We start from the raw sequence: 22,873 nt of genomic DNA, 5'->3' as shown, positions 1-22,873 counted from the left end.
TTTTGTAAATTTATGGTGTAAGTTTTCTCTGTGAAAGGCTCTTAATAGAGAAACCTGTTTTACTTCACTCTGTATTTCCTAAACATTTTGGTCGCAGGATCCTGTTGAAGTAACATTTAACCATCACACTTTGGAAAATGATACTCTATTTTTCATGAAAAGTGACTTACAACCTTAAAATTCTACATATTAAGCATGAAAACAAAATGTAATCAATTATTTATTATCGGAAATCAAGGAGGGGGAACAAGCTAGACATCTCAAAATGTTAATACTGAAAATCACAAAGACACTGAATTTTTTAGATAATTCCATTTTAATCTTATTTTAAAGAAGAAAAACCAGGCACCAAAGAAGTGATTTGCTCACAGTCATAGAACACTTGGCAAGCCTGAAATTAGGGAGTAAGAAAATGAGTGCCTGTAGCTATCACGGAGCCCTGGGGACAAACTGGTTAAGAGCTCAGGCTGCTAATCAAAAGGTGAGCAGTTCAAGTCCACCAGCCGCTCCTTGGAAACCCTATGTGGCAGTTTTACTTTGTCCTATAGGGTCTCTATGAGTTATAATTGACTTAAGGGCAAGGGGTTAGGTTTTGGTTTTTTATAGCTGTCACACTATGTGGTTTCATATACAGTATCACATTTAAAACTCAAACTCACCCACTGCTGTCAAGTCGATTCTGACTCATAGCGGCCCTATAGGACAGAGTAGGACTGCCCCATAGAGTTTCCAAGGGGCACCTGGCGGATTTGAACTGCCAACCTCTTGGTTAGCAGCCGTAGCACTTAACCACTACGGCACCAGGGTTTTCTTAAAACTCAAAACAGTTCTGAAAACTAGTAATTAATAAAGCCATTTCCACAAACAAAGGATCTAACACATACATTAGTCAGTAGTAGAGGCAGAACATGAACTCAGGGTCTGTGTGACTCCAGAATCCATGCCCCCTGCCCTAAGGCAGAACTTGTATCTTCTAATGTCTAGTTCAGGGTTCTTTCCATTACACCATACATAGTCTACTTTTTTTTTTTTAATGCAAAAATACTTTTTTCTAACTAGATTAGGCCAATATTTTAAAAGATGGTAATATTCCCTTTGCCCAGTCCAAGCTTCATAATTGGGAAGGAGGTATTATAGACAGTCCAAGGTATCAGGGGAATACACATTCATAAGTAAACATTTGGTTACTACTAATTTACTACCATTAATCCATAACAAAACATATTAGAGTTGTCTATTTTTTTTTTTTATATTGTAGATATTTTTACATGCTCAGAAAAAGCTACTGCTTCAGTGTAAGGCTATCACCCACCTGCAAAGTATCCGCAAATATTACAATGAGATTCTTCAGCTCCAAAACAAGATCAGGATCAGGGCAATAAGACTGGGTGGGGATGGAAACACAAACAAACAAAAAAGTCATTTGGTTAAAAAGTGACTAAGGAATAAAAACCTAAACGTTCTTCTTCTTTTTTTTTTTAATCTGCCAAACTTATAATAAATTTAGGTAGATCCACAACAGGCTTCCTCTATTCGGTAAAAACTCTCAAGGGAAATATCATAACATGACGTACCTAAAGTAACTCAGCTACGTGAAAAATTTTTTTCCTGAAATTTGTACATACTAAACTTTGGTCAAAGCAATGATGCTTATACTTCTAAAAGTCTTTAGAGTTTAAGGAAATAGTTACCTTAAATTGAAAAAGTAGTTTCTATATAGCCCATGTATTTTTTTTAATTGTAAAATAGATAACATTTGCCAGTTCAACATCTTTCACATGTATAATTTAGTGACACCAATTACATCAAACATGTTGTACAACCATCACCAGTATCTATTGCCAAATTTTCTATCACCATAAACAGAACTTTTCAATTATTTACTTATTCTCTACCTTAAAGAAGAGACACATATATTAATTTTTTTAATCTAAGAATGACATATTTAAATATTTTCTTAGTAATTCACAAAAAGAAAATTATTAATTTCAAAAGAATAGTGAAACTGACTTTGTCCTCTTAAGAGTATTTAAAAAGATTTTTTGAGTGTGATGCTACACTTAATATGTTATGACTTCATGGAATTAATTTTTTTTTTTTTTTAATACTATAATTTATTTGGAAACTCTAGTGGTGTAGTGGTAAGAGCTATGGCTGCTAACCAAAAGATCGGCAGCTCGAAGCCACAAGGTGCTCCTTGGAAACACTATGGGGCAGTTCTACTCTGTCCTTTAGGGTTGCTATGAGTAGGAATCAACTCGATGGCAACGGGTATGCTATAATTTAAGGAGCCCCGGTGGTGCAGTGGTTAAGCGCTCAGCTGCTAACTGAAAGGTTGTGGTTTGAACCCACCAGCACTCCATGGGAGAAAGATGTGGTAGCCTGCTACTGTAAAGATTTACGGTCTTGGAAACCCTATGGGGCAGTTCTACTCTGTCCAATAGCGTCGCTGTGAGTCAGAAGTGACTCAATGGCAATGGGTTTGGTTTTTTGGGGTACACTATAATTTTATATATTCTGAGCTGATCTGAATATAAACCATGATAAAATCTATTGTCTTTAACATTTTAGAAAAAGTTGTAGTTCATTGGATAAATACTGGCATCAAGCCAAGCATCTATATTCCTGACAAATAAAAATAATGTATTTATAGTCTAAATATCATGTAAGTTAACAATCTTCCTTCAAAATATTTAAATTTCTATTACCAATGATAAGATTACCATACATATTAAAATATTATAATATTTTAAACATGGGGAGATTTTTTAAAGATAAACTACCAAAACTGTCTGAAGGAAAGGTATATACTTAACAATTATTAATTTCAATAATCTTTATACTATGAATGTGTTTATTATTCTCAAAAGGCATATTAAAAATATTTGATCATTTGACTTCAATCTATAAAGGTTTAATACATAAAGATTCGTTATATCAAAATAAGTTTAAATTTTGATGATTGCGTATTTTTAAGAAATTCATCATTGTAGTGTAAACAAATTGTAAACATCGAGGAACACGTTCTATTGATTTTTAATGGAGGAGTTTATTTTGGAAACAAAGAATTTGGAATGATAATTAAAAATCCTTTTTTCAGTGCTGCTCAGTGATCTAATGAAGAGGTCAGTTGAGACTAATGAGACCAGCTTAATTCTTCATTTCCTATAAAGCTGGACTAAAAGTTTCTTGGGAAGTCCCAGTCAGTTGCAAAATCACAGTCTGAGAGTATTAGATAAACAAAAGCCTGGCATTACTAAATCTGAGTAATTACAAAAAAATGCAGAATGATGGAGGTACAGTTTTCCTCTGACGTTACTCATTTCAGAAGTTCTTGAAGTAACTGAATTAAAAATTTAATAACACAAATTATCTGACTTACTGAATGAGCTCTAAGGACAGCAATTATCTTTGAGAGGGCCATGTTCCAAAGTTCATCAGTGTATGCCCTAGTTACTAATCCTTGGGTCACATGTAAAATGTGATCTTCCACCACAAAGAACCTAAAAAAGTAATTAACAACATACCGTGTTAAAAAAGTAAAAGCCCAAATAGAAAATAATTATTTCTGGCACTTAATATAAAATGATAATAAAGTTATTTGCATATTAGATACATACCCTACAATTTGAGTGAAGTATCTTCTATAGCCATCGACTGTTTCATGCTTTAAATAAAAAATGAAAATTAATTTAAATCAAATAAACACCGGTAACATAAAAAGTAAGTTCCAAGTCACTACAATATCATTTATTTAACAAATATTTATTGAGAGCCTACTAAATGCTGTATAATTTTCTAGGACCAAGGGATACGCCAGTAAATAACAAAAAGTCCTTATCCTTATGCAACTTCCGTTTGAAAGGAGCTAGAGAGATAATAAACAACTTAAAAAGTACCTATGGTTTCAGAACCCTGTCCTTAGCAGGCTAGGTGAAGCCACCGTCTTGGGCTCACTGAGGCTATTACATAATCCTCCTACCTAGTCTCCCCCGCTTCCAGGCTTGTCCTCTACAGTCTATTTTCCATATAGTAGCCAGAGTAATACTTTTAAAATAGTCATCAGATTATTACATCTCCTGTGAAAAACCCTCCAATGGCTTTTCGTCTGATTCACAGTAAAAGTCAAACTCCTTAAAGATGGTCTACAATTGCTTATTGTTTACAATTTTAATATATTTACTTATTCAAAAAAGGCATAATAGGAAAGTATTTTATCATTTTACTTTCATTCATAAAAATTCATTATAGAAAATATTTCGTTATCTCAAATAAATTCACTTATATTAACTAATAAACTTTTTTACATAGCTCATAAATGTGATCATAATTTTCAAACGTGAGGGTTTTTTTTCCCCCCAGATTTTTGAGGGGAGTTATTACTTTTTAGCTTAAAAGTACTATGATCAGTGAATGTAGTCTACATGACACCAAATTTCTGATCTTTCTTGATACTTGCTTTAAGGCATAGAATACAATAAAAATTTTTATAATGTTCCATGAGTGCTTGAAAAGAATATGTTTCCAGAGTTGTTGGAGAGGTTGCGGGGAGACTGGAACTCTTACGCACTGCTGAGAATGTAAAATGGTACAACCACGATGGAAAATGGTATGGAGCATCCTTAAGAAGCTAAAAAGAGAAATATCATACGATCCAGCAATCCCACTACTAGGAATATATCCTAGAAAATATGATCCAACACACGAATAGACAAATGCATACCCACGTTCACTGCAGTATTGTTCACGATAGCAAAAACATGGAAACAACCTAGATGCCCATCAACAGTTGAACAGATAAGCAAATTATGGTACATACACACAACGGCCCCCACGTGTCTGTCAGTTTGTCGTACTCTGGGGGCTTGTATATTGCTGTGATGCTGGAAGCTATGCCACCGGTATTCAGATACAAGCAGGGTCACCCATGGAGGACAGGTTTCAGATGAGCTTTCAGACTAAGACAGACTAGAAAGAAGGACCCGGCAGTCTACTTCTGAAAAGCATTAGTCAGTGAAAACCTTATGAATAGCAACGGAACACTGTCTGATACAGTGCTGGAAGATGAGCCTCCCCAGGCTGGAAGGCACTCAAAAGATGACTGGGGAAGAGCTGCCTCTTCAAAGTGAGTCGACCTTAATGACGTGGATGGAGTAAACCTTTCGGGACCTTCATTTGCTGATGTGGCATGACTCAAAATGAGAAGAAACAGCTGCAAACATCCCTTAATAATCGGAACCTGGAATGCATGAAGTATGAATCTAGGAAAATCAGAAATCGTCAAAAATGAAATGGAACGCATAAACATCGATATCCTAGGCATTAGTGAGCTGAAATGGACTGGTATTGTCCATTTTGAATCAGACAATCACATAGTCTACTATGCTAGGAATGACAACTTGAAGAGGGATGGCGTTGCATTCATCGTCAAAAAGAATGTTTCAAGGTGTATCCTGAAGTACAATGCTGTCAGTGATAGGATAACATCCACATGCCTACAAGGAAGACCAGTTAATATGACTATTATTCAAATTTACGCACCAACCACTAGGGTCAAAGTTGAAGAAACAGAAGATTTTTATCAGCTGCTGCAGTCCGAAAATGATCAAATATGCAGTCAAGATGCATTGATAATTACTGGTGATTGGAATGTGAAAGTTGGAGACAAAGAAGAAGGATCAGTAATTGGAAAATATGGCCTTGATGATAGAAACAATGCCGGAGATCAAATGATAGAATTTTGCAAGACCAACGACATCTTCATTGCAAATACCTTCTTTCACCAACATAAAAGGCGACTATATACATGGACCTCGCCAGATGGAACACACAGAAATCAAATTGACTACATCTGTGGAAAGAGAAGATGGAAAAGCTCAATATCATCAGTCAGAACAAGGCCAGGGACCGACTGTGAAACAGACCATCAACTGCTCATATGCAAGTTCAAGCTGAAACTGAAGAAAATCAGAGCAAGTCCACGAGAGCCAAAATACGACCTTGAGTATATTCCACACGAATTTAGACACCATCTCAAGAGTAGATTTGACGCATTGAACACTGGTGACTGAAGACGAGCTGTGGAATGACATCAAGGACATCATCCATGAAGAAAAGCAAGAGGTCACTGAAAAGACAGGAAAGAAAGAAAAGACCAAGATGGACGTCAGAGGAGACTCTGAAACTTGCTCTCGAATGTTGAGCAGCTAAAGCAAAAGGAAGAATTGATGAAGTAAAAGAACTGAACAGAAGATTTCAAAGGGTGTCTCAAGAAGACAAAGTAAAGTATTATAATGACACGTGCAAAGAGCTGGAAATGGAAAACCAAAAGGGAAGAGCACGTTCGGTGTTTCTCAAGCTGAAAGAACTGAAGAAAAAATTCAAGCCTCAAGTTGCAATAGTGAAGAATTCCATGGTGAAAATATTAAATGACAGAGGAAGCATCAAAAGAAGATGGAAGGAATATACAGAATCATTATACCAAAAAGAATTAGTTGATGTTCAACCATTTCAAGAGGTGGCATATGATCAGGAATCGATGGTACTGAAGGAAGAAGGCCAAGCTGCTCTGAGGGCATTGGCGAAAAACAAGGCTCCAGGAATTGAAGGACTATCAATTGAGATGTTTCAACAAACAGATGCAGCGCTGGAGGTGCTCACTCGTCTATGCCAAGAAATATGGAAGACAGCTTCCTGGCCAACTGACTGGAAGAGATACATATTTATACCTATCCCCAAGAAAGGTGATCCAATGGAATGTGGAAATTATAGAACAATATCATTAATATCACACGCAAGCAAATTTTTGCTGAAGATCATTCAAAAACAGCCGCAGCAGTATATCGACACCGAACTGCCAGAAATTCAGGCCAGTTTCAGAAGAGGACGTGGAACCAGGGATATCATTGCTGATGTCTGATGGATCCTGGCTGAAAGCAGAGAATACCAGAAGGATGTTTACCTGTGTTTTATTGACTATGCAAAGGCATTCAAATGTGTGGATTATAACAAACTATGGATAACATTGCGAAGAATGGGAATTCCAGAACACTTAATTGTGCTCATGAGAAACCTTTACATAGATCAAGAGGCGGTTGTTCGGACAGAACAAGGGGATACTGATTGGTTTAAAGTCAGGAAAGGTGTGCGTCAGGGTTGCATTCTTTCACCATACCTATTCAATCTGTATGCTGAGCAAATAATACAAGAAGCTGGACTATATGAAGAACCGGGCATCAGGACTGGAAGAAGATTCATTAACAACCTGCGTTATGCAGATGATACAACCTTGCTTGCTGAAAGTGAAGAGGACTTGAAGCACTTACTGATGAAGATCAAAGACCACAGTCTTCAGTATGGATTACATTTCAACATGAAGAAAAAAATCCTCAGAACTGGACCAATGAGCAACATCATGATAAATGGAGAAAAGACTGAAGTTGTCAAGAATTTCATTTTACTTGGATCCACAATCAACAGCCATGGAAGCAGCAGTCAAGAAATCGAAAGACGCGTTGCATTGGGTAAATCTGCTGCAAAGGACCTCTTTAAAGTGTTGAAGAGCAAAGACGTCACCTTGAAGACTAAGGTGTGCCTGACCCAAGACATGGTATTTTCAATCGCATCATATGCACGTGAAAGCTGGACAATTGGTAAGGAAGGCCGAGGAATTGACGCCTTTGAATTGCGATGTTGGCGAAGAATATTGAATATACCATGCACTGCCAAAAGAACAAACAAATCTCTCTTAGAAGAAGTACAGCCAGAATGCTCCTTAGAGGCAAGGATGGCAAAACCACGTCTTACATACTTTGGATATGTTGTCAGGAGGGATCAGTCCCTGGAGAAGGATATCATGCTTGGCAGAGTACAGGGTCAGCGGAAAAGAGGAAGACCCTCAATGAGGTGGGTTGACACAGTGGCTGTAACAATGAGCTCAAGCATAACAACGATTGTAAGAATGGCTCAGGACCAGACAGTGTTTTGTTCTGTTGTGCACAGCGTTGCTACGAGTTGGAACCGACTCAACGCCCCTAACAACAACAACACACACAATGGAATATGTGCAACAGTAAAGAACAATGATGAATTCCCGAAACATTTCACGACATGGATGAATCTGGAGGGCGTTGCTGAGTGAAAAAAGTCAATCACAAAAGGATAAAAACTTTATGAGACTGCTCTTATAAAAACTCATGAAAAGGTTTACACACAGAAAGAAACAGTCTCTGATGGTTATGAGGGAAGGGAGGGTTGGGAAGGGAAATCACTAACTAGATAGTAGGCAAGTGTTAACTTTGGTGAAAGGAAAGACAATACACATGTATAGAGGGAGGTCAACACAATGTGACTCAAGACAGAGTCATAGAAACTTTATAGACACACTCAACACGCTGAGGGACCGAGTTACTGGGCTGAGGGCTAGGGACCATGGTCTCAGGGGACATCTAAGTCAATTGGCATAACAATTTCTAAAGAAGATATTCTACATCTGACTTAGGTGAGTCGCATCTGGGGTCTTAAAAGCTTGAGAGTGGCTATCTAAGATACATCTACTGGTCCCATCCCATCTGGAGCAAAGGAAAAGAAAATCAATGACACCTGGGAAAGGTTAGTCCAAAGGACTAATGGTCCATAAGTACCACAGCCTATACCAGCCTGAACCTGGAACAACTAGATGGTGCATGGCTAACACCACCTACCTGCTGTGACAGGGATCATAACAGAGGGTCCTGGACAGAGCAGGAGAAAAATGTAGAACAAAATTCAAATTCACAAAAAAGACCAGACTAACTGGTTTGACACAGACTGGAGGAACCCGAGGCTATGGCCCCAGATACCCTTTTAACTCAGAACTTAAATCACTCCCGAAGTTCAACCTTCAGCCAAAGATTACCCAGGTCTGTAAAAGAAATAGTAACACATGTGAGGAGCTGCTTCTTAGCTCAGTCACGTAAATGAGACCAAATGGGCAATATATGCCTAAAAGCAAAGACAAGACGGCAGGAACGGACAGGAAAATGGGACAAATGAAAATAAGGAACCCAGGGTAGAAAAGGGGAAAGCGTTGACACATTGCAGGGATTACAACCAACGTTATTAAACAATTTGTGTATAAAATGTTGAATGAGAAACTAATTTGCCCTTCGAACTTTCACCTAAAGCACACACAAAAAAAATTGGCCAGAACTAGAAAAACATAATAGTCATTTGAATAAATGGCTTGTAACTAAAAAAAAAAAAAACGACAAGCAACTAAAAAAGGTGTTTGAAACTGCCTTCAAGATCAGTTTCAAAACCATCTTGGAAGGAAATTTCATGTTCAGAAGTATATTTAAGAAAAATGCTGTGCTATGGATAAGGCCGATCTGTCTGGGTTGAAAAGGGGCAGTCAAATAGTTCCCTTACAGATCTCACCAACCAGTATATTTTACTGTACTCTAAAAATAAGAACAAGTTGTTAAGAGACTGAGACACTTTTACAATCAGATAAAAGCATGTATTATAATGATTTGACTATATCATTGGCCTGGAAGATGAAATAATTCAAAGAGTGCTCATTAGTAACTAGAATTACAAAGATAATTCCTACAATTTTAGCGGGTTTTCTAGTAAGAGTGAAATTTAAATTATATGTAGAAGTTTCCTGGATGGATATAGGGAGATTAGCTGTATTGTGTGTGTGTGTGTGTGTGTGTATGCAGAGAGACAGACAAAATAAAAAATTTCTATGCTTCAAAGGACACTATTAAGAAAATGAGAAGTCAATCCACAGAATGGGAAAAAATACTTGGATATCATATATCTGATAAGGGATACTTTATCAAGACTATATAAAGAACTCTTTCAACTCATTAAAAAAAAAAGTTACATAGGATCTGAACAAACAACACGGATGGCCAATAGACACTGGAAAGATGCTCGAAATCATTAGTCATCAGGGAAATGAAAAAAAAAAAAAAGTTCCCGGGAATAGGATTTTACACATTCTACCAGATAAAGCCTGTTAATCCTGTTCTGTATTCCTACTGATTTTCTTTCTGCCTAGTTTACAAGATGGTGAGAAGTATTTAAAAATCCAATAGCAGACCTTCCTATTTCTCTTTGTACTTCTGTCGATTTTGCTTTAAACATTTTGAGTCAATGTTTTTAAGTGCTCACAGGTTTAGAATTACCACATTTTATCAACTTTAAGACACACGAATGTTTTGTTTTTATCATTCTAGGCTTTTACCCTCTACTAGCCCTGGTAACACAACAGTTAAGAGATCAGCTGCTAACTCTAAAGGTCAGCAGTTCGAATCCACCAGCTACTCCTTGGAAACCCTATGGGGCATTTCTACTCTGTCCTATAGGGTCCCTATGAGTCAGAATTGACTCGACAGCAGTGTTTGGTTTTGGTTTTTTTTGATACATGAAAGTTATATATTCTGTTTCTATTCTTTTGGTGGTCACTCTAGAAACTGCATTATGCGTCCTTAAGTAATCAAACTCTAAAAGTAATCAGTATTTTTACTCTCCTCCTGGACAGTTCTGAAACTACAACAGTTTAATTTTATTAACTTCCATCCCATTCCAGTGTTTATGCTACTGTTGTGTATTTGAATTCTATCTTATTTTAAAGCCCACAAGGCTTTATTGATATTATTTTATAAAGTCAACACAGATTTATCCACATATTTATACTTTCCTTGCTAGTCATTCCTTTTTGCATCTCATACTTCCATTTGGCATCACTTCCCTTTTGCCTGAAGTATATTCTTCAGAATTTCCTTAGTCAGGGTTTGCTGGTGGCAAACTCTGCTCTTCTTTGCTTGAAAATGTCTATATTTCCCCTTGTTTCACTGGATATAAAATCCTAGGTTGACAGTTATTTTTTTTCAGCCTTGAAGATATTCTATTGTGTTTTTGTTTATTTAAAAGTACTCTGCCTTTTATCTCTGGGTATTCTAAGATCTTCCCTTTGTCTTTTTTTTAAGTCAGGTTTATTAAAGTATAATTTATATACAATAAAATGAATCTTTTTTCCACATAGTATTCAATGAGCTTTGAAAAACATAAGCAGTTGTGCACTCACCACCAAAATTAAGATACAGAACATTTCCATCTTATATACAAATTTACTCAAGCCGCTTTGTAGTGAATCTCTCTCCCTAACCCCTTGGTTAGGAGCCCTAGTGGTGCAAAGGCTAAGCACTCGGCAGCCAATCAAAAGGTCAGTGGTTCAAACCCACCAGCCATTCTGTGGAAGAAAGATGTGGCAGTCTTCTTCCATAAAGATTTACAGCCTTGGACACCCAATGGGGCAGTTCTGCTCTGTCCTACGGGGTTGCTATGAGTTGGAATCCACTTCACGACAATGGGTTTTGTTATTCAACCCCTTGGTTACTGATCCTATTTGTCTACTATAGTTTTGTCTTTTTTCCATAATGTTATATAACATAAATCATACTCTACATAACTTTGTTGTATCCAAATTCTTAGAATAATACTTTCGCGATTCATCTATGTCGTTACATGTATCAGTAGTTTGTTCCTTTTTATTGCTGAGAAATATTATACGGGTATACCACAATTTCAGAACTTACCTACTTACAAGTTCACAGACATTTAGAATCTTTCTAGCTCTCAGCTATTATGAATAAAGGCTACTATAAGCATTCACATATGGATCACTATGTGAAGACAAGTTTTCATTTCTTGTGGGTAAATACCTAGGAGTAAGATTGCTCAGTTGTATAGATCAGATTTGACAACAAAAACACAAGCAGCAAAACACAAAATAGATAAAAATTAAATACTTTTATTCATCATAAAAATTAAATACTTTTATTCATCAAAGGACTTTAACAAAAAAGTGAAAAGACGACCCATAGATTGGAAGAAAATTTTCAGGAACGATATATCCAATAAGGGTTTAATATCCAAAATATTTTAAAAAAGAAAAGAAAAAAAAAAACTTCTACAAATTAACAACAAAAAGACAAAAAACCCAATGAAAAAAAATGGCCAAAGAACTTGAACACACAATTCACCAAAGAGGCTATTCAAATGGCCGGCAAGCATATTAAAAGAGCCTCAACATCATTAGCCATTAGGAAGATGCAAATCATAACCCAATGAGATATCACCTCACCTGTACCAGAATAGCAATGAGCAAAAAAAGGGAAAACAACAGGTGTTTGCAAGGTTGTGGAAAAACTGGCACCTTCATCCACTGATGATGGGAATCTAAATTGTATAGCCACTATAGAAAACAGTTTGGTGGTTCCTCAAAAAAGTTGAGCAGAGAACTACCATATGACCCAGCAATCCCAGTTCTAGGTATGTACCCAGAAAAAGTGAAGGCAGGAATCCAAAACAGATACCTGTATACCAATGTTCATTGTATCACTTTTCACAATAGCCAAGTGGTGGAAACAACTGAAACGTCCATCAACAGGTAAACGGATAAGCAAAATGTGTATACACAGAACGAAATACTACTCAGCTACTGAGCCATAAAGAGAAATAAGGTCCTAACGTATGCCACAACATGGATAAACCTTGAAAACAGCATGCTGAGTGAAATCAGTCATGAAAGGACAAACATTGTATAATCTCACTTCCATGAAATAAATACATGAGAATTTAAGATTAAAAAAAAAAACATTTTATCCAACATCTTTAGTTGTTTTTGCATTGGGAAGGTTAATCAATAGCACGCCATACTGTCAGAAACTAATCTCTCTTCGTTCATGGTGATTATCAATCCCTGACATCTTATATATTAACTTTTTATTTATTCACTATTTTATTTGTTCACTGCTTATCTTTCCTAATAGAATTTAAGCTCATAAGAGAAGGTGTTTATCTGTTTTGTTCAATGTCATACCCTCAGTACCTAAACCAATGATTAGAAATGGTAGGTGTTCAATAAATATTTAGTGTTGGATGAATAGTGATACACGCTCTAAAGAAACTAAGCAGGGTAAGGGGATAAAAAGAGACAACATAATCAAACCAGAATTTTTACATACTTACCATATTTGACTGAGGTTGCAATACCAGTCTTGCCTGTTTCTTTCTTTGCTTTCGGTAATAATTTTCAAATGTTTCCTCACTGCCCTAAAATAAAATCAGCAGAATAATGAAAAATACACACACACATGCATACACACACACACACTGCTAATACTTCTCTCACACAAAAACCCATATACACCTTGCTACAACTCCCAATTACTTTCCCCCTAATGAGACAGCCCGCTCTCTCCCTCCACTCTCTCTGTTCGTGTCCATTTCTCCAGCTTCTAACCCCCTCCGCCCTTTCATCTCCCCTCCAGGCAGGAGATGCCAACATATACACTGCTAATACTTCTTTACCTACAAGGGGCTAGTCTTATTTTCTAACAACTGGCATATAAATGCTGAATGACATTTCACACTGAATGCCAACAACTAATTTTAGGCATCATAGTTCAAAGACAGTAAACTTGTTTGGTATCACAACAATTAGTGTCATGGATTAAATTATGTCCCCCCAAAAATGTGTGTATCAACTTGGTTGGGCCATGATTCCCAGTATTCTATGGTTGTTCTCCATTCTGTGATTGTAATTTTATGTTAAAGAGGATTGGGGTGGGATTATAACACCCTTACCAGGCCACATCCCTGACCCAATGTAAAGGGAGCTTCCCTGGGGTGTGGCCTGCACCACCTTTTATCTCTCAAGAGATAAAAGGAAAGGGAAGCCAGCAGAGAGGGGGACCTCATACCACCAAGAAAGCAGTGCAGGGAGCAGAGCGTGTTCTTTGGACCCAGGGTTCCTGCATAGAGAAGCTCCTAGTATAGGGGAAGATTAGCGAGAAGACCAACAAGAAAGAAAGCCTTCCCCTGGAGCTGACGCCCTGAATTTGGACTTCTAGCCCACTAGATTGTAAGAAAATTAATTTCTTTGTTAAAGCCATCCACTTCTGGTATTTCTATTGCAGCAGCACTAGGTAAGATGATTAGCACGGCTAAAGTTAAACTCAAACAGTTTGTCATTTGCCCTACTTATCACTTAGGGAAGACAGACACCATGGAATGCCAAGAACCTCACCAGCCTACTGACAAGGAAGGACCTCCCCCTAAAGCCATGCCTTAAACTCGAACTTCCAGCCTCCTAAACTGTGAGAAAACAAATTCCTGTTCTTTGGAGTCACCTACTTGTGGTATATGTGTTATAGCAGCTCTAGGTAACTAAGACACAATTTAGTATAAGAGTGAGGGTGCTGCTCTAATTAATAACTAAAATGTAGAAAAGGCTTTGGAATTGGGTAATGAGCACAGGCTGGAGGCATTTTGATATGCTTGATAGTAAGAGCCTCACTTGCCCTGAAGAGACTGTTGGCTGAGTTATGGACATTAAGGGCAATTCTGATGAGGCCTCAGAAAGAACAGAGAGCTGTAGAGAAAGTGCCTATCATTATGAACAGAATGCAGCTAGAAATGTGGATGTAAAACGTGCTTCAAAAAAGTGGACATGGATATATGTGGATATAAAATGTGAGCCTTTAAAAGGAAATGATGAACATGTTATTGAACACCAGAAGAAGGGTGATACTTGTTATACAATGGCAAAGAACGTGTCTGAATTATGCTAAAATGTTTTGTGGAAGGTAGAACTTTTAAGTGATGAACTTGAATATTTGGCTGAGGAGATTTCTAAGCAGGATCTTAATGGGGTGGCACAGTTCCTCCTTGTCACTTATAGTAAAATGTGGAAGGAAAGAGATAGATTTAGAAATAAACCACACACAAAAAAAACCCAGAAACCTAAAAATCTAAAAAATTCTATTGTAAAAACTTAGCGAATGTGCCCTAGAATTGATGCCGAGGGTGTGGCTATACAATCTTTTGCCTAAAAGATCAGGTCTGTGACAGATGGATCTAATCAACTACTTCATCAGAAATTCTGTCAGTTTAACTAAAAGGGGGCAGAAACAGGATGAAATGAAAGAAAGCTGTCTGCCTCTTGAAATTCTACAGGTAGGAAATAGGCCAATAGAGCTATGGCTATAAATATCTGTTATTCTTCAAGAAAAGCAAGGGACCATCCTAGGAACAGTTTAGAGACCATTAAAACTGTCAGAAGGCACACAAGGGGAGGGGACAGGGCTGCCATTTCCTAGGTTTCAAAGGGTGGAGCCACTGCCCCTTAAGTCTCAAAGAGTGGGGTCATGGTTACCCCTGTTCTGGAGGGTGAGGCTGCCTTTCCAGTGGGCCAAAAGAATGGGACCACTACCCAAAGTTGAGGATGTAGGGCTGCTGTGCCAGTGGGTCAGGCAAACAGGTGTACAAGGGCTGAGGGGGTAGGCTCATTGCTCAGATGGGCCAACCGAATGGGGCCACCCAAAGTCAAGGAAGTGGCACAGCCATTCCAGCGGTCCTAGAAGGCAGGGTTGATGTCCAGGGCTAAGGGGTCTCCACCCAGGATCTAGAGAACATGGCCAATTCCCAGAGTCAAGAGAGTGGAGCCACTGCTCAGATGGGCTTGGAGAATGGAGGATTATTTTCAAGCTATAAGAGCTAATGAGATTTTCCCTGCTGGGCTTTAAACCTGCGTGGTATCCATGACTCCTTTCCTTTCAATTTCTCCCTTTTGGAATGGGAATTGTCTGCCTTGCACCTGTCCCATCATTGTACTTTGGAAGCAGAAAACTTGTATTCTAGGTTGCACAGGTCTGCAGATGGAGAAAAATGTTGTCCCAGGATGAAACACACCCAGGGTCTCACCCATACTGGATTTAGATGATTCAGAAGATGAGATTTGGGAGCTAGAGTTGATGCTGGAATGGGTTAAGAGGTTTGGGGATGATGGCAAGAGAGTGAATGTGTTTTGTACATGGGAAAGAGATGAATTTTGAGGGACTGAACAGTGGTTACTCATATGTAAGTTCAAGACAAAAAACTGAAGAAAATCAGAGCAAGTCCAACAGAGCCAAAACACGACCTTGAGTATTATCTCACCTGAATTTACCAACTCAAGAACAGATTTGATGACTTGAACACTAATAACTGAAGACCAGATGAGTTGTGGAATGACATCAAGGACATCATACATGAAGAATGCAAAAGGTCGTTGAAAAGACAGGAAAGAAAAAAAGACCAAAATGGATGTCAGAGGAGACTCTGAAACTTGCCGTCAACCGTTGAGCAGCTAAAGCAAAAGGAAGAAATGATGACGTAAAAGAACTGAACAGAAGATTTCAAAGGGTGGCTAGAGAAGATAAAGTATTATGATAACGTGCAAAGAGCTGGAGATAGAAAATTAAAAGGGAAGAACACATTTGACATTTCTCAAGCTGAAAGAACTGAAGAAAAAATTCAAGCCTCGAGTTGTAACAGTGAAGGATTTTATGGGGAAAATATTAAACAATGCAGAAAGCATCAAGAGAAGATGGAAAGAATACACAGAGCCAACCATTTTAAGAGGTGGCATATGATCAGGAACCAATGGTACTGAAGGAAGGAGTCCAAGCTGCACTGAAAGAATTGGTGAAAAACAAGGCTCCAGGAATTGATGGAATATCAACTGAGATGTTTCAACAAATGGATGCAGCACTGGAAGTGCTCACTCACCCATGCCAAGAAATACGGAAGACAGCATCCTGGCCAACCGACTGGAAGAGATCTATATTTATGCCTATTCCTAAGAAAGGTGATCCAACCAAATGTGGAAATTACAGAACAGTATCATTAATATCACATGCAAGCAAAATTTTGCTGATCATTCAAAAGCAGCTGCAGCTACCAACAGGGAACTGCCAGAAATTCAGACTGGATTCAGAACAGGACGTGGAACCAGGGATATCATTGCTGATGTCAGATGGATCCTGGCTGAAAGCAGAGAATACCAGAAGGATGTTTACCTGTGTTTTACTGACTATGCAAAGGCATTCGACTGTGTGGATCATACAAATTATGGATAATGTTATGAAGAATGGGAATTCCAGAACACTTAATTGTGCTCATGAGGAACCTTTACATAGATCAAGAGGCAGTTGTTCAGACAGACCAAGGGGGTGCTGAGTGGTTTAAAGTCAGGAAAGGTGTGTGTCAGAGTTGTATCCTTTCACCATACCTATTCAATCCGTATGCTGAGCAAATAATATGAAAAGCTGGACTATATGAAGAAGAACAGGGCATCAGGATTGGAGGAAGACTCATTAACAACCTGCGTTATGCAGATGACAAAACCTTGTGTGCTGAAAGTGAAGAGGACTTGAAGCACTTACTGATGAAGATCAAAGACCACAGCCTTCAGTATGGATTACACTTCAACATAAAGAAAACAAAAATCCTCACAACTGGCCAATAAGCAACATCGTGATAAATGGAGAAAAGAGTGAAGTTGTCATGGATTCCATTTTACTTGGATCCACCATCAACAGCCATGAAAGCAGCAGTCAAGAAATCAAAAGATGCATTAAAAAGATGTGTTGCATTGGGCAAATCCACTGCAAAGGACCTCTTTAAAGTGTTAAAAGTTGTCACCTTGAAGATTAAGGTGCCCCTGACCCAAGCCATGTATTTTCAATCACATCATACGCGTGTGGAAGCTGGACAATGAAAAAGGAAGACCAAAGAAGAACTGACACCTTTGAATTGTGGTGTTGGCAAAGAATATTGAATATACCATGGACTGCCAAAGGAACGAACAAAATCTGTCTTGGAGGTAGTACAACCAGAATGCTCCTTAGAAGCAGTGATGGTGAGACTGCATCTTACATAGTTGGACATGTTGTCAGGAGGGATCAGTCCATGGAGAAGAACATCACACTTCGTAAAGTACAGGGTCAGCAGAAAAGATGAAGACCCTCAATAAGATGGACTGACACAGTGGCTGCAACAATGGGCTCAAGCATAAGAACAACTGCAGGGATGGCTCAGGACTGGGTAGTGTTTCGTTCTGTTGTGCAGAGGGTCGCTATGAGTCAGAACCAACTCAACGGCACCTAACAACGACGACAACAAAAAAAGGGCGGAATTTTATGGATTGAACTGTATCCCCCAAAGGCACAAAGGCAAGAGGAAGATATAGAAGTATACTATCGTAAGGTTTTTATAATATACGTGAAATGGCATATCACTTTAAAGTGGACTACAATAAGTTAAAAAAAAAAAAAGTAGGTGCCTTACATGCAATGGATATTCCACAAACATTTCTTATACGAAGATTTACAGCTTGCTGAGCTTATGGTCAGCCTTTTCAAAAAGTCATAAAATGCATGTCTTTTTAATATGTCAAAAACATACTTACCAAAACAGAATGAATGTGCAAACATCGGTAAACAGGTGAAAAATCAACAAGATCCTGAACAGTTAAGACCTGAAAAAATAAAGCCATTGTTTTAAAACTACAGGTCCAACTATTAGTCCTTTATTGGAAAACATAAACTTAAGGAGATTCATGGGCTTTATAACATTTATTCAATTCTCTCACAGAAAGCACACACTACAAATACAATGCCTTTTTTATTTTGCTTTGACATTTGTTCAGTAGTTCATTCTTAATATGTTCACCATCATTGTTGGCTGTTTTAAGATAATATATTACAGGGCAATATTACATGCTATATATCATATATAGTATGAAGGATCCTTGGTGGTGTAATAGTTCAGCACTCAGCTGTTAACTGAAAGGTTGGCGGTTCGAACCCACTCAGAGATTGTGTGGGAAAAAGAAGTGTCAATCTGATTGTGCAAAGATTTTAAAAATCTGTTGCAGTGTAGTAGAGTCCAACTCACAACACCTGACTTACAGGACAGAGTAGAGCTGCCCCATAGGGTTTCCAAGGCTTTAATCTTCATGGAAGCAGACTGCCACATCTTTCTCCCAAGGAGCATCTGGTGTATTTGAACCACTGACCTTTTGGTTGGCAGCTAAGTGCTTTAACCACTGCACCACCGGGGCTCCTTTCTGTAAAGATTATAGGCTAGAGAATTCTATGGGGCAGTTCTACTCTGTCACATGGCGTTGCTATGAGTTGAAATCGACTCAGCACCCAAAAACAACATATACAATATATAATTATAAAATAATAAAAAGTTACTAAAGAGAACACAGGGTATATATTTAACATGCTTGGTAGATTCTCAGAAAATTGCTATAGATAACTAGATATCTCATTACTGTTTTTGGGAAAGATGGTGTGTGGATTTGTGGTTTACTTATAGACAAAGTTCCTTCTCTTAAGCAGCTAATTCATACAACTGATCATTATTTCATCAAACTGAAGACATCATCATTATTATTTACTGACCACTAAGAAAGAAAAAAACACTATCAACTGAAACTATGACACTAGCAATTTAATATGTATCCCGAATTATAAGATGTTGCCCAGTGCTGTAGTGGTTAAGAGCTACAGCTGCTAATCAAAAGGTTGGCAGTTTGAATCCACCAGCTGCTCCTTGGAAGCCCCACAGGGCACTTCTTCTCTGTCCTATAGGGTTGCTATGACTTGGAATTGACTCAACGGCAGTGGGTTTGGTTTGGGCTTTTGGTCTACCACTGCTCTTCTGAATCTGGCATTCTATATAACAAATTTCCTGTGATGACTTGGTCTTGCCACCATACCCCTCTATTTGAGAAACTACTGCAAAAGCTTTGTATGAGACCACACTACATGTCAGTCAAGTATTGTTTAGCATGAACACTTCAGTTAGGTACTAAATCCATTCTGTAATTTTAGATTGAGGTTTTTTTTTTTTTTTTTAAGATTTTCACTACAATGAAAATACAAATTTTTAAAATTAGAGAATTTCTAGACCATCAAGAATACATTAGAGGATCCCAACTGAAAAACAATTTGGTGGGAGATTATACAGATATATCTAGTTGATAAAAAGAATATGAAGATTACATGGCAAATAGAATACGTAAATGGAAAATAAACATGTATGCAAAAAATAGGGATCATAGTAAGTGAATTCAAAGGACAAAATAAAGGTAAGCTCGAGAGAAGACTTTGTGAGAGAATAAAAGCTGTAACTACAAAATGTATTTGTATATATAGGATGAAAGATATTCAATATTTAAGAACAATTTCAATGTTTCTAGACTTATTAGGAGGCCTGGTGGCACCTGGCTACTAACCAAAAGGTTGGCAGTTTGAACTCCCCCAGTGGCTCCACGGGAGAAAGACCTGGCAATGTGCTCCCATGAAGATTAGAGCCTGGAAAACCCTACAGGGCCGATTCTACTCTCTCACATGGGATTGCTATTAGTCAAAATCAACTTGAAGGCACTTAACAACAACTATATATTAGGACTTAATTTTAAGAAATAAAAAAACAACTTTAATCACATTAGAATTCCTTTGTACTATCCCGCGACTAATTAAAAAAAAAAATTGGCTATCCGGAATTAGTCCAAATGGCAAGGTCAAGGTGTCATGAAACTAAAATTTTACCACAGATAATTTAAATATAATCAATGGGCGCTCACTATAAAAAACTTTAGATCTACACTTTTATTGCTAATTATGGTAGAACGCCTACCTTCAATTACCTATGGCTTACAAACACAATCTATACCCTATTTACCTGTCAAGTTATACAAGTCTAATATTTCACATGATTCCATTGCCCTAACAGCTCATTACAAACTGATCTATATAAATTCGATTTATATATGTGAAAACTGAGAATCACACAGATATATATTACAACCTGCAAGAAAAAATCTACCCAATAATAAATTAAGAAAGAAATTCCATCACCTCGTCTTCATTCTCATCTTCTTCCTCCAGTGCGTGTTTCAATACAATTTCATTCCTTTCTTCTGGAATTCTACCATGGTTTATACACACATTTTTCCCAAATTTTACATTATTTTGTTTCTGCAGAGCCACGCTGAAAGTTTTCTGCTGCTGTGCCTATTTTGAAAGAAGAAAAATTCAGATTTTAAAATGTATTTCAAAATTCATTCCAAATTTTAATTCATACTGTCTTCTTTTTTAAATATCTGTAGGTATAGGATCTGCAGTGTAGTCCTACTTTTTAATTCATGATTCCTCTTCCTTTTTAAAGAGTCTTATGGAGGTTTACAAGTTTTATTTGAGAAAACTTAAGAACCAACTTTTGGCTTTGTTGATCCTCCCTATTGTATTGTCTTCTATCATGCTGATTTCGGCTCTTGACCTGATTATCTCCTTCCTTATACTTTTCTCAGTTTAATTGGTTCTAGTTTCTTTAGCTTCTTGAGATGGATACTTAGATCATTAATTTTAGCCTTTATTTTCTAATTTATACATCTAAACCTGTAAATGTATCTTTAAACACAACTTTTGCTACACATCCTATACATCTTGATATGTCATATTTTCAAAATAAGTCAGTTCAAAATGTCTTCTGATTTCAATTGTGGTTTCTCCACTGACCCATGGGTCATTTAGAAGTTTATTTCTTAATTTCCAAACATACAGGGCTTTTTTGGTTATCTGTTTGTTGCTGATTTCTGTAAGAATTCCTGTGTGGTCAGAAAGCATGCTTTGTATTATTTCAATATTTTGAAATTTATTGACACTTGCTTTATCAATTTCGGTAAGTGATCTACCTGTGCTTGAAAAGAACGTATATTCTAAAATCATGGCATACAGGGTTACATACATATCTATCAATTAGGTCAAAGTTGTTAATCATGGGATGTTAAAAGTCTACAGTCTTACTGATTTTTTGTCTGTTGGCTCTATTAGTTACAGAAAGAAGTACATTAAAATCTTCCATTATGATTATGAAGTTATTTATTTCTCCTTTTAATTTTGGCAACTTTGTTTTATATATTTTCAGACTTTTATTAGATGCAAATTTAGAATTGTTTGTGTTCCTGATGAACTGAAATCTTCTATCACTATGAAATGTTCCTCATTCTCTCTATAATCCTTGTTGCCCTAAAGCCTATTTTCATATTAATATACATACATCAGCTTTCTTTTGGTCAGAGTTCTTTCCATCCTTTTGCTTTCAACCCTTCTGTATGTTTATACGTAAATTGTCTCCTATAAGCTGCACATAAGAGTATTTTTAATCCATATAAATTCCTCTCTGAATATCCTGTTATTTTCTTGCACTGTAATTCTAACTATGTAACCCCCACAAGATAGTTTTATTTTATACAGTCAATATATATAAAATTTTACCCAAAATATTGCCCTTCCCATTGATTTCCTGAATTGCAGAGGTTTTAACTGGGATGATTTCCCTTTGATCTGAAGAACATAATATTTCTTTTAGTGCAGGTCTGCTACAGATAAATTCTCTAGATTTCGTTCATCTAAAAAATGTCTTCATTTCAACTCCACCTGTGAAAGATCTTTTTGCTGGGTATAGAACTCTGGGTTGACAGATACTCTTTTTCAGCACTTCAAATATGTAATTCCATTATTGTCTGGTTTCCATTAATTCTGTTGAAAAGTCAGCTACAAGAATTATTGTTGTTCTTCTGGCTGCTTCTAAGGTTTTTTTTTTTAAATCTTTATCTTGCAGAGGTGAAGAAGTACAATTACTTTTACAAGATAAAAGCAGTGGTGGATCAGGAGAAGCTACTCCTTGCTAGCAGGAAATTCTTATAAATCTCAAATCCTAGGGTCCCTGATTTGGTGGACTGTATCGCTGGGAAAAGTCCAAAATCAGTCTATGAAAAACAGGTCAAAGATTAAGTTTAATATTGGAACCCTTAATTAAAATGTATAATGTAGTTTGTGAACTTTAAACTTCTGTTTACATTCTCAAACTCAAAAACCTTGCCAAGTGATTGTATTTTTTACCCCCACAGCATGCACAGAATTCCTTGGCCAGAGGCAGGCAAAAAGTACTGAAAAGGCTGTAACACTGAAGTCAAAGA

General features: G+C 37.2%; 1 protein-coding gene across 2 annotated transcripts in view; it reads right to left on the bottom strand.

Moving 5' to 3' along the window:
* Nucleotides 1-22,873, bottom strand: part of EXOC6 (exocyst complex component 6) — a 217,991-nt gene that overhangs the window by 131,607 nt on the left and 63,511 nt on the right. For both annotated transcript variants that reach the window (XM_049856026.1, XM_049856027.1), the window contains exons 7-12: nt 20,751-20,906; nt 18,287-18,355; nt 13,024-13,107; nt 3,621-3,667; nt 3,383-3,503; nt 1,313-1,384 (exon numbers count right to left, since the gene is read on the bottom strand). In XM_049856026.1, coding sequence (XP_049711983.1) covers nt 1,313-1,384; nt 3,383-3,503; nt 3,621-3,667; nt 13,024-13,107; nt 18,287-18,355; nt 20,751-20,906 — 549 coding nt within the window. The remainder of the gene's footprint in view (nt 1-1,312; nt 1,385-3,382; nt 3,504-3,620; nt 3,668-13,023; nt 13,108-18,286; nt 18,356-20,750; nt 20,907-22,873) is intronic.

The sequence above is a fragment of the Elephas maximus genome, chromosome 16 (assembly GCF_024166365.1).
Source record: "Elephas maximus indicus isolate mEleMax1 chromosome 16, mEleMax1 primary haplotype, whole genome shotgun sequence".
NCBI lineage: Eukaryota > Metazoa > Chordata > Mammalia > Proboscidea > Elephantidae > Elephas > Elephas maximus.
The sequence above is the reverse complement of the archived record's forward strand: the minus strand, read 5'-3'. Positions and strand labels throughout refer to the sequence as shown.